The 11,711-nt window shown below is 43.7% G+C and overlaps 1 protein-coding gene across 2 annotated transcripts; it reads right to left on the reverse strand.

Moving 5' to 3' along the window:
• Window positions 1–345: 345 nt before the first annotated feature.
• Window positions 346–8,510, reverse strand: LOC141760524 (uncharacterized). 2 transcript variants are annotated; one of them, XM_074623390.1, is made up of 3 exons: window positions 8,054–8,510; window positions 7,027–7,803; window positions 346–5,938 (listed from the first exon to the last, which is right to left on the reverse strand). In XM_074623390.1, exons 1-3 carry the CDS (start codon window positions 8,100–8,102, stop codon window positions 627–629), a joined length of 6,138 nt encoding a protein of 2,045 aa, XP_074479491.1. In that variant the 5' UTR covers window positions 8,103–8,510; the 3' UTR covers window positions 346–626. The 2 variants fall into 2 exon arrangements, with proteins under 2 accessions (XP_074479491.1, XP_074479490.1); XM_074623389.1 differs by having other exon boundaries at window positions 7,027–7,851.
• Window positions 8,511–11,711: the final 3,201 nt, after the last annotated feature.

Here is an 11,711-nt window from a genome sequence, read left to right on the forward strand (position 1 = left end):
TGATGTGAAATATTTTGAGGGAATATTATTTGAAAACTGCAGTTTTGTTTTTACATAACACTTTACATTACCACTAGGTTCAATGCGATTAACAAATATATATGGAAATATTTATTTATTTTTTCTATATAATTTCTTAAAACGGTTTATGTTAATTTTGCACTAAAGTTCTTAATTAAATGAGAAAATTATTCTAAATCTTATTCTTAAATTATTATTATATTATTAACTCATTATTTAATTCACAAAGGAGTATACAAAAATAGGCTTTATCGTGTAGTTATAGACTATTATAATTCACTTACCAGAAAACATTCCATCAATTCAATTCAATTCATTTTTATTGACAGACTCAAAGTCATTAAAAAACAACAAAAACAACAATACATACATTAAAATAGAAACTGCCACTTTTTATAAAAGACAGTTATACAAATCTATACCATTATATATATATATAGTTATTGCAATATGAAATTACCTATATCAGGGTCAAACATTAGGCCATATTGGATGGAAATAAATAAGTAATCTGAGTATTTCTTCCGCCAATTTTTACATTTATTCAAAAATATTCACATAAGATGAAAAACAGTATTTTCACATGACAAATGTGTTCAGTCTCATCAAAGCTCTCTGCTGTTCAAAGCCGCTATATCTTCCATCTTCTCAAACAACCCCTCGATCAAAGAGTTGCTTCTCTTGCTGCTCAGCACGTGATACCTGCCCCCGCATCTCTCCACGAGCCCCGTCAGCTCCCCGTTCCTCAGGATGTGCTGCTCCGCGCTCTCCCCTAACATTTCCCCCCACGTGAACAGCACCAGCGTGCGTTGCCAAACATCTTCCCCTCCAATCAAACTCATGTGCTCCTCCGCTGCTCTCCTGTACTTCTGTGTGCAGGTCAAGAAGGCCGGCATGAGCAGGAGGACGACGTGAGGTCCCGGGCGGCACCAGGAGACGCTGTCGAGGATGCTTCTCCTTTGCGTCGGATCCGGTCCGTCTCTCCATTTCAGACCTAGCGGTTCCGCGACGGCGAGGCGGCGTCCGGCTACTTGACCTCTCCAGGGCCTGAAGGTGGAGCCGTTGGATTTGAACGCCTCTCCGCACAGGATGGTAACTCCAGCAGGGGAGCAAGGCGACCAGGACTCCCCTAACACCACCACCCTCAAGTCCGACCCAGGAAGCTCTTTGTTGTTTGAGCTTCTGTGACTTGCAGATAAAAACGCAACATCTCTAATGACCTTTGCACTTTCCAGATCCTTACTCGTCTCTTCTCCTTCTTCCTTTTCCTCATCTGTCTTTATCTCTTTTAGTGTTTCAAGGTGACAGTTATCTTCAGCTGACGATGCTGTTTTCATCCTCTGATCTCCTCTATCTGACTCTCTTCCTATTCCCTTCTCCCTTCTCTCGCTGACCTCTCTGTACATTACATGCAAGTCGTCTCCTGAGCTCTCAACTGCATCCGTCAGATCGAAAGAATCCCTCTCATCAACCTCATATTGTCCTTTCTCTCTGCTGTGCAACCCTTCCTCTCGTTCTGTAAGATTCTGCTCCCATTTGCCCAGTTTCTTAAGTGACACCTTGAGATTCTTCTCCTTGTTGTGAAGCTCTTCCTTCAGCAGAGCCAAGTCTCTCCCCATCTCGTCCAGCTGCTGCGTCGTGGAGTTCACGTGCTCGTTTTGCATCTGCAGCTCCGACTTCCAGCCGAGCAGGTCCTGCTCCTCGTTCCTCAAGTAACACTCCCTGTCTTTCAGCTCCTTCCCGTGGTCTTTCAGGCCTTTCACCTTCTCCTGAAGGTCTTGACCGTGACAGTTCAACTCTTTCTGTTTGCCCTCCAGCGCTCTGAGCAAGCTCTCCAGCTCCCTCTCCTTTTTCTCTACATCTTGCTCTTTTCCCGCCTGCTCTTTTTGCTGTTTTTCTAGACTTGCTTCCCATTTGCTAAGCTCTTCTTCCTTACCATCCAACTTCACCTCTTTTTCAGCAAGCTCTTCCTCTTTCGCACCGAGTTCGTGCCCTCTTTTGCTCAACTCTTCTTCGTTTCCACTCATAACCTGCTCCCTTTCCCTTACTTCTTTTTCCCTTATCAAGAATTCCTCATCCTTAACTTTCTCACTTTCTTTCCCCTTCTGTATCCTTTCTATCTCTTCTTGCACTTTGTAATTTGCTTCCTTTAACCCCTCGACCTCCACATCTCTCTCTTTAAGAAGGCCTCGTATCTCTGCTTCGATGCTCTTCACCCTGAGCTGTTCTCTAACTTCTTCTTCGCTCTCCGTCCTCAGCTCCTCGCACTTTATTTTGAGGTTGTCCGTCTCTTTCCTCAGCTTCTCGTTTTGCTCCTGCAGCTCCTCAGCTCTCCTCCGACTCTCCTCGTATTTCTCTGCGACGTCCTCCCAGCGACTCACGGCGCCATCCCTCTCCTTCGCGACGGATTCCACGCTCACGTTCCTCCTCGCGATCTCCTTCTCGTATTCCCGAATCATGCTCGTCATCTCCTTCTCCATCCTGCTGATGAGCTCCTTCAGCTCGGACTTTGTCTGCTCGATCGTCAGCCTCAGCTGGATGATCTCTTTCTCGTTTTCTCTCAGTTCTTCTTCTTTCTCCCGAAGTTTTTCCATCATTTCTGTGTCTTTTTTCCTCTCCTGCTTCTGTATCTCCGTGATACTGGCGGTTTGGTTGTTTATGCTTTCTTTCAGCTCTTCAATTTCTTTTAAGGAGTTCGCACATGTCTTTTTCGCCTCATCAATCTCACTGTTTCTCTCTGCAAGAAGACACTGTGCTTGTGTTATTTCTTTAGTTTTCTCATCAATGATTTCTAACAGTCGGTTCGACTCGTTTCCTCCTCTCTCATCCTTCTTCCTCTGCTCTTCCTTCCATCTCGCCTCCCTGGAGTCGGCCTGTTGTTTAACACTCTCAATCTCACTTTCCTTTTCTTTTACTTTCCTCTCCGTGTCGTCTAAAAGCTGCAGTTTCATCTCCTCCATCTCTCGTTCTCTGTCTTGCAGTCGCTGCTCTGCCTCTTTCTTTTGATTCAGAATAATCTCTCCTCTCTCTTCTTCTTTTCTCTGCAGGATTTCGTCGACGTCCTTTATATGCTGATTCAATTTCTCTATCATTCTTTCTTTTTCTTGGAGTTTTTGCTCCATCTGTTTCTTGTGATTCAAACGATCTCTTTCTCTTTCCTCTCCCGTCTGCCGCAATTGTTGCTCAAGTTCTTTTAAATGTTCTTTCATCGCTTCTGTTTCTCTTTCTCTGTCTTCCAGTCTTTGCTCCATCTCTTTCTTGTAATTCAAATGATCTGTCTCTTTCTCTTCCTTTCGTTGCAGCTTTTCATTTGTGTCTTTGACATTGCGTTTCATCTCCTCAATTCCTTTTTCTCTGTCCTCCAGTTTTTGCTGCATTTCTTGCTTGTAATTTAAATGATCTGTCTCTTTCTCTTCCTTTTGTTGCAGCTCTTCCTTCATTTCTCTCACACTCAGTTTGATCTCCTCCATCTCCTCTTCTTTTTCCTCCAGTCTTTGCTCCATCTCTTTCTTGACAATCAGAACAATCCTTTCCTTTTCCTGCTCACTTTCTTGCATTTTGTCTTTGATTTCATGAATGTGTTGACGTTTTAACTCCTCTATTAGTCCGTCTCTCTCATGCATTTGTTGCAAGATGTATTTTTCACGACTTTCATTCATCACTTCCTTCTCTTTTTCATTTTCTAGCACCTTCTCTTTTGTTTGGGCGGCGTGCTTTTGCTCCAGCTCTCTTATCTCTCTTTGTCTTTCCTGCAATTGTTTCTCAATTTCTTCTGCAAACTGTCGTTTCAGCTCTTTCACCTCTCTTTGTCTTTCTTGCTCCATGTCTCTTATTTGATCTCTGCATTGTTGTTGGACCTTTTCCACATCTTCCTCCTTCTCTTTCACCTTTCTGTCTGTTTCCTCTTTGAGTTCAGCTCCCCTCGTCTGCATTAGTTTTTCCATTTCATTCATTTTTCTCGCCGTTTCTTCCTGATGCTGCAGTTTTAACACTTTTACCTCTTTTTCTTTGTCTTGCATCTGCTCTGTCATGTCTTTTTTGTGATTCAGATGAATCATTTCCTTCTCTTTTTCATTTTGGACGACGTACCTTTGCTCTAACTCTGTTATCTCTGTCTTTTTTGCTTGCATTTGTTCCTCTGTTTCTTTGGCAAACTGCTCTTTCAGCTCTGCAACCTGTCTTTGTTTTTCCTGCCGTGCGTCCTTTATTTCATTGTCATGCTGTTGTTTGACCCTTTCTATATCTTCTGCATTGTCTTTCAACTTCTGATTCATTTCTTTTTGGTGTTGAACGTTCATTGTCTCCATCATTTTTTCTAATTCACTGATTTTTCTCGTCATCTCATCCTGATGCTGCAGCATCTCCGTGTCTTTCTCATGCATTTTTCTTTCCATCTCTTTCTTATGTTCTGATTTCATTTCTTCAACTTTCGTCTCCATATCTTTTTCATATTGTTTTACGTCATTGTGAGCTATCTGCTTTTCCTCTGAGACTTTCTTTCTCAGTTCTTCTTGCTCTTTCTCTTTTATTTCCATCTCTTTTTTAAGTTGTTCCTCCACCTGTGCCATCTCCCTGTTTTTGTCTTGTTCTTTTCTCTCGACCACATCATCATGGTGTCTTTTAGCCTTGTCCATTTCTGCTTTTAAAGAATCAACTTTTTCCATCCACTCTGTTTTCTCTTTCCTCTGCAGCTCTATGTTTTCTTCCAATTTCCTAACCTCACTCATCCACTCTTGTTTCTTTGCTCTAATGGTTTCCTCCCTCTGTTTTCTCTCATGTTCAATTTCTACGCCGGCACATTCAAGGTCGAGCAGCTTCACCTGCTGCTCGTCGATTCTTTCTCTCAGCTCCTCGATCTCTCTCTCTTTTAGCTCCAGGTTGAGCGTCGCCTCGTCCCTTTCTCCTCGGCTTTGGTTCAGTGCTACGCGGATTCTCTCGTTTGCTACGCTCAGATCCTGAATTTCTCTCTCTTTATCCTCTGTCAGCCATCGCATCTTATCCTCCAGCTCCCCGATATCATTCCTCCTCTCGTCCATCCTCCTGTCCTCTTCCTCCTCCTCCTCCTCTTCCCTTTGAACGTCGGGCTTTCCGGGTGATTTCGGCTTTTTCTTCCTGTCAAAAAACCACCTGATTCTTTTCATCTCCCTCTCTCTCATCTTTTTCAACTCGTCCTCCTGACGAAGCATTTTATCTCCCATGTCCTTCAGGCGCTGGTTGAACTTCTCGTTCTTGTGCCGGCTCAGATCCCTGACCTCCTGAACCAGGCCGGAGAACGCCTCACACCTGTTCATCGCCGTCATCTTTTCCACCACTTTCAGGAGCTCTGTCACCGTACTGGAGCCTCCGTTTCCTCTCCCTCCTCCATCTACACTGCTAATGACGTGGTACCTGCCCCTGCACGTCTCCAACAGGCCCTGGAGGTCCCTACCTCCACCCTGGATGTGCTGCTCGATGTCCACCCCCTCCCGAAGCTGATCCCCGTGCGTGAACAGCAGTATCGTGTGTCTCCATATGCCCTCGCCCAGAAGCTCCAGATGTTCCCTCACGTGTGCCGCCCTCACCAGCGTGTCCACCCTCAGTGTCAGAAGCAGCGCGTGGGGCCCTGGAGAACACAAAGCCATGCTACTAACAATCTCCCTCTTCACCCTCTCAGGCGTGGCACCCGCTACTCCTCCCTCCCAGCCCGGAGTGTCCACCACCGTCACCAGCCGCATGGCCACCTCCGCTTGCTGTCGGGTGCACTCCTCCGTCACCGCCCCAGCCTGGAAGAAGCTCGTTTTGCCCAGGATGGTGTTCCCGGCAGAGCTCTTTCCTGTTTCACGCTCGCCCAGGAGAACCAGTCTGACCTCGGGTAAACGTCGGGGAGCCTTGGAGAACGACTGGTGGGCGTCTAGCTCGGAACCCTGAAGACCATCGCCTGGAAGGGAGAGAAATACGGATTTGTGGTGAAACGTTTTGTGTGTGCTCATACAAAGTTCAGCTCTGATTAAATGAAGGAAGAAAAAAAAGACAACAGACACTACTAGCTTGTTGGCTTAATAAGATTGTGTGTCAGCAAACAAGTTACCTCACATTCATTCATCAAACTTAATATTCATGGCCAATATTCACTCTCCAATTTAGCTTTTGGTCTCCACCAACACCTGAAGGAAATATCAGGCTCTTTAGCTGCTAAATGCTCCACTTTGTTCACCAGCTAGTTGCTAACTTAGTGTACGGTGGTGTATATGAGAAGTGGACGTAGTCACCGTGACGTCACCCATTGGTTTATGGACTGCAGTTTTGAAGCCTCGAGTTCGGCATTGTGATCGACACCATTTAGGTTTGTTGCAACCAGAATTGACACGAGAGGGTGGAGCTAAGTACAACCAAACACTGAATAAGACATTTTTAGACAACTAAAACGCTAATATTAACTTTCATGAAGTGAAAACACACTGTGAAAGGGTTAAAGTTGTAAGACGAAATCACGGACAACTCCCAGACCAGACAACGCCGTGGTAGCGACCCGTCAATCACAAGGTAGCTACACCCTAAAGCATACCCTGCTTTATGGTCTATTTGACTCTAAATGGGACCATAATTTACTAAATGAACATCATGCTGTACTGAAGAAGACTTGAAACTAGCGATTGAGACCATAAACTCATGTTTACAATGTTTACTGAGGTAATAAATCAAGTGAGAAGTAGGCTCATCTTCTCATAGACTTCTATACAATCAGACTTCTTTTTGCAACCAGAATGCAAGTTTAAGGCACTTCCTCATTGGCTTCACTTTTCAGACCCGGAGGTAGCACACTTGTTGAAAACAGCTGCCTGTTGACACTAAGGGCGACACATTTCACACCTACAGTAGTCATATGATCCACTGTTAATATAAAAATATTGATTATTGCAGCTTTAAGCATTCATTTATATTTTCCAATAGGTATACATTCAAGAGGTTTTCTGTGCCTCATTTGTGATACGATTTAATGTATTTTACAGAGACTGAAGTACTCACTCATTAGAGCAGCTTTGATGGTCCCTCTCTGCACCTGCGCCTCCATCTGCCTCTGTTTCTTCCTCCTCTCCCTCGCTCTCCTCTTCCCGTCTGCTTCCAGACCCACCAGCACCGTATTATCCATCTCTAAATGACTGCTCCCATCCTTCTTCCACGCCACCATCTCCTCCAGCTTCCTTATCAGCTCTTTAACCTGCGTCCCGTCTCCTTTGCTCCGGTTATCCACGACATGGTATCTGTTCCCGCACTTGTGGAGGAGCCTCTGGAGCGCCGGGCCGCTCGTTAGGATCCGCTGCTCCATGGACACCAGGCCTAGCTCGTCTCCTCTGGTGAACAGCAGCATGGTGTGCTCCCAGACTCCTTTCCCCAGCGGCTCCAGGTGCTCCTCTATCTCAATGATGTAGTCCTCCGTTACTGAGGCGCATGATCGCATCACCAGGAGCACAGCGTGGGGTCCAGAAGGGCAAAGCGACACGCTCCGCAAAGTCTCTCTCTTCACCCAGTTGGGGGTGCTGTTGAGCGGGTAGTACCACTCCCACCCTGGGGTGTCCACCACCGTGACTTTCCTCCCCGCCACATCGGCTCGCCTCTTCACACACTCCTCTGTGGGCTTCCCGCTCTCGAAGCCTCCCGCTGCTCCCAGGATGGTGTTGCCCGCTGCGCTCTTCCCTGCTCCTTTCCTGCCCAGTAGGACCAGTCTGAGCTCTGGGAGAGCAGGAGGGAGGCTGTGGGAGGCAGGAGGCTGTTGTGAGTCCATGGCAGCCTGCAGACTCTCATCTGTGAAGAAAGGGAGAAGTACTTCCTCAGTGCACCGTACCGGGTAAGCTGAATGACACAAAACAAGAAGAAGTGTGACAGTGATCAGTCATTTAGTCTTGAAATACCTAAACATTAAATTGCATTTGCTATCAGAAAGTACAGACTTGTGTTATTCACTTCACACACTAAGTTGCCTCTACACAAGCTTATTTAAATGATATATAATACTTAACTAAACAAAGAATGTAGAAGCTCTGAATGAACTCACCACCATTCGTGACGATGACTGGACTGCACTGCTCATCTGTCGTGTCCATCACCTCTTTCTTCCTCTTGTCTCTCCGCTTCCTCTTTTTGGTTCCTGTGTGTCTTTTACAAGAAGCGTTTCTTGACCATCATTGTGAAAGAAAACATAAACACCCTGATCCAAAATGAAGATGTGTGCCGCACAAACTGAACACAGAAAGTGGAAGACTTGTCGCGTCATGTGACCAACCTGCGGTTTTGGTAACGTGCTCTCATTCACAACGACAGGAAGTTAAACAATGGCACGGTGTAGCTTTTCTGACACATGCTTGCAAAACATATGCAAATGCATGTTTGCTTTCTGCACAGAGTTGTAAAGATAAATCCATGAATGCACATGCAGAACATGTATGTGCATGCTGAGGCACAGCTTCATGATCAGAGTTGCAGAGCTCATTACCGGCAGACGCTGTCCTGTGGTGAACGTGTGGCACTTCTGTTTCCTTTACCCACAAGCAGAATGAGACAGAGTTAACTCGCCCTTGTGGTAACGAGTTCCTGCCTGTCAAATGACTTTAAAGTGCAACATGAGCAAACAGCAGAAAGAAGTTAGTTTAATACGAAGTGCAAATATGAAATATTATAGTAATATATGATTGATTTCAGTAACTCCTTAGATTCAACATGAAGTAGCAGAACTAATTTGGGGGTCAAAATGTCACATAGTCAACAAATTGAAAGTAACAGCAACAACTGAGGAAGAGCATCTTTCATCAGGTTCATACTGTACTGAATGTTCAACAGTTTAGTCTCTGTTTCAGTTTAAAATAAAGCCAGTATTCAGTTCCCTATATTAACATTACACAAATATTAAGTTTAAAAGTTCATTCTTGATCTTGGAAACTATGGGGTTACTTATGTGCCATTATTATGCAATCAAACAGAATAGGTTTGAGAGCAAAACTATCAACACTGCAATCAGAGAATGTTTTATTGCAAGTGGAATAAATTTGTTGTAAAAATCTATTAATGTGAATCCGCAAGTTTTGTTTGCAAATTCGAAAAGCAGAAATTTTGTATTCAAAAACAAAACTTTTGGATTCACAAACAAAACGTTTGCATTAATACATTTTGAATCACAAATGTATTATACTTGCGATTAAATATTTTTTGATTGCAGTGTGGATAGTTTTGCTCTCAAACCTGTTTGATTACATAATAAAGACACAGAGGTAACCTCACAGGAAACAGGAGCTGACAAAATAATCTCACCACAAAGGTCCATTTAGCTATTGTTCTGGAGCATTCAATCAAACTTCTGGTGTGTTATAAACCATTATAAATACTAAATAGGGGGTTGAAGGAAAGTGCTACCAATCACTTCTGTTCTGCATATACTTCAGAGTTTGTGCTTTTAAGAGTGGGCAACCTCCGTGTCTGAAAAGTGAAGCCAATGCGGAAGTGCCTTAAACTTGTATTCTTTCTAATACCCAGCAGGGGGCGACTCCTCTGGTTGCAAAAAGAAGTCTGATTGTATAGAAGTCTATGAGAAAATGAGCCTACTTCTCACTTGATTTATCACCTCAGTAAACATTGTAAACATGAGTTTATGGTCTCAATCGCTAGTTTCAAGTCTTCTTCAATACAGCATGATGTTCATTTAGTAAATTATGATCCCATTTAGAGTCTAATAGACCATAAAGCAGGGGATGCTTTAGGGCGTGGCTACCTTGTGAGTGACAGGTTGCTACCACGGCGTTGTCCGGTCTGGGAGTTGTCCGCGTTTTTGTCTTACAACTTTAACCCTTTCACAGTGTGTTTTCAGTTCATGATAGTTAATATTAGTGTTTTGGTCCACTAAAAATGTCTTATTTAGAGTTCGGTTGTACTTTGCTCCACCCTACTGTGTCACTTCTTGTTGCAAAAAAACGGTGACTACGTCCACTTCTTATATACAGTCTATGGTATTTATGGTATTGACATTCTATATTTGTATCCTCTTTAAGTTCAAGGGAGTAAAAGCTAAATCAACACTGGTGAAAACAAAAACAGAACTGCCAACGATTGATGAATTTCTTACCGTGATTTCTTTCTAACAGTCGTCGTATTGTGTGAGGAGCCAGTATCCTTGCATCATGCCCGCCTGCTGTCACTGCAGCCTGGCTGTGTGGCGTTCATGGTACAACATGTTCTCATGTCCAGTCCCATGAAAACACACAGCAACACATTAGATCATGTCCTTTATGATTCACCCTTTCCTTTAACACCAGTCAGGGTTAATACAAACAAACCCTGTTTATGGAAAGGACTGACTCAGCCGTATTGATTTGGCGCCATTAACCCGAGTTTTGAGGTCTGTTAAGTGTTGGGTGAACATTAACATGATGGATGCCTTCTCACATGTGTGCTGCTTTTTGTGAATGTCAAATGAATTACTTTTTATTGGAATCCCTGCAGCAGCAGCACTTCCCTCCAAATATGAGGCATCTAAAATCATGAATAAAAAACAGACCTAAAAAAATTGCACCAGCAACACTGAAGCTCACAGTTTAATGGAACATAGAAATTTGCATTGGCATTCGCTGATTAGTTTGCCCCTGAAATGAACTGGTCAATCAAGAAGATAAGTGATGGAAATGATAAACACAGGAGCATGCTGTACAGTGTTCCCTCTGTAATGTTATTCTGCCGTGGAGCTTGTGAGTATTTTTAGCTTTGCTTCCACATTGAATCAGTTTTAAAGTCGAGCTTGTACACCCAATCATTTCAAAACATTAGAATCTGGCATCTTTCTGCTTTAGATGGAAATAAAGCTGTATTTTATGTCAATGTTTTGGGTAGCACTGATGGAAATTCTTTCTCATGTTAGCAGCAGATGATTAAACTGAAAATGAAAAATAAGGACATCTTGTGCACCCGCAATGTGGTGGCTCATTTCTTCCTCTTTATTACCATTCAACACAGCATCAATGCCAATATGGAAAAGAAAACTGTTTATACGCTAGAGTGAATACAGAAAGTGGTCTTAGAAGTAAAGTAGTATTAGAGGAAGTACTGTGGGAGTACTAATAGTAACAGTGAAGTAGTAGCATAATGGTGGTATTATTATATAGAGTAGTAGTGTTGGTAGTGTAATATCAGCAATATACGTAGTAATAGTAGCAGTAATAGAAGTACAAACAGTAAAGGTGTTAACTGGCACCAGAAGGCCAACTGTGAGACAACAGCTGGATTAGTTAAAGGTGCCCTGTGGATGTTTTGGACACTAGCAGTGCTATGGAGTTTGTCCCTGTTTTTTTTGTGATTGACAGTTGGCGGCCAAGAAATGTAGAAATGCACCAACTAGGCAGTGAAGAAGAGGACTGCTTGCAAGTAAACGTGGAGGTGAATGTTTAAGTTTAGGAGGCCTGACAGTACTCCTTTTTCTACCGTACTGCAGGTACCCCGGGGACGATAGAAAATGTGTTTGTGACGTGGTAAAGTCACTATCAACGCATCCAGGGGACGCACCCTATTTCTTTTCCTGATAATGCTGCGTAGCGAACAACAAATCCATGATGAAATCGGCAGGATGAGAGCTAGTTAACGTTAGATGTTAGCTGCGTGCAGGACTGTGCCGCTTACCGGCTGCTAACAGTTAACTAGCTCTCGTCCTGCTGATTTGAAAGCAGGAGGTGCCA

Source organism: Sebastes fasciatus, chromosome 22 (genome assembly GCF_043250625.1).
Source record: "Sebastes fasciatus isolate fSebFas1 chromosome 22, fSebFas1.pri, whole genome shotgun sequence".
Lineage (NCBI taxonomy): Eukaryota > Metazoa > Chordata > Actinopteri > Perciformes > Sebastidae > Sebastes > Sebastes fasciatus.

Bases quoted from the DNA above. Each gene is read 5' to 3' on its own strand.
- LOC141760524 (XM_074623389.1), bottom strand. From the start codon at position 8,102: ATGGACACGACAGATGAGCAGTGCAGTCCAGTCATCGTCACGAATGGT. The intron at 7,852-8,053 runs GTGAGTTCATTC...TGTGTCATTCAG, and splicing joins AGTCATCGTCACGAATGGTG to CTTACCCGGTACGGTGCACT. The intron at 5,939-7,026 runs GTGAGTACTTCA...TCTCCCTTCCAG, and splicing joins CATCAAAGCTGCTCTAATGA to GCGATGGTCTTCAGGGTTCC.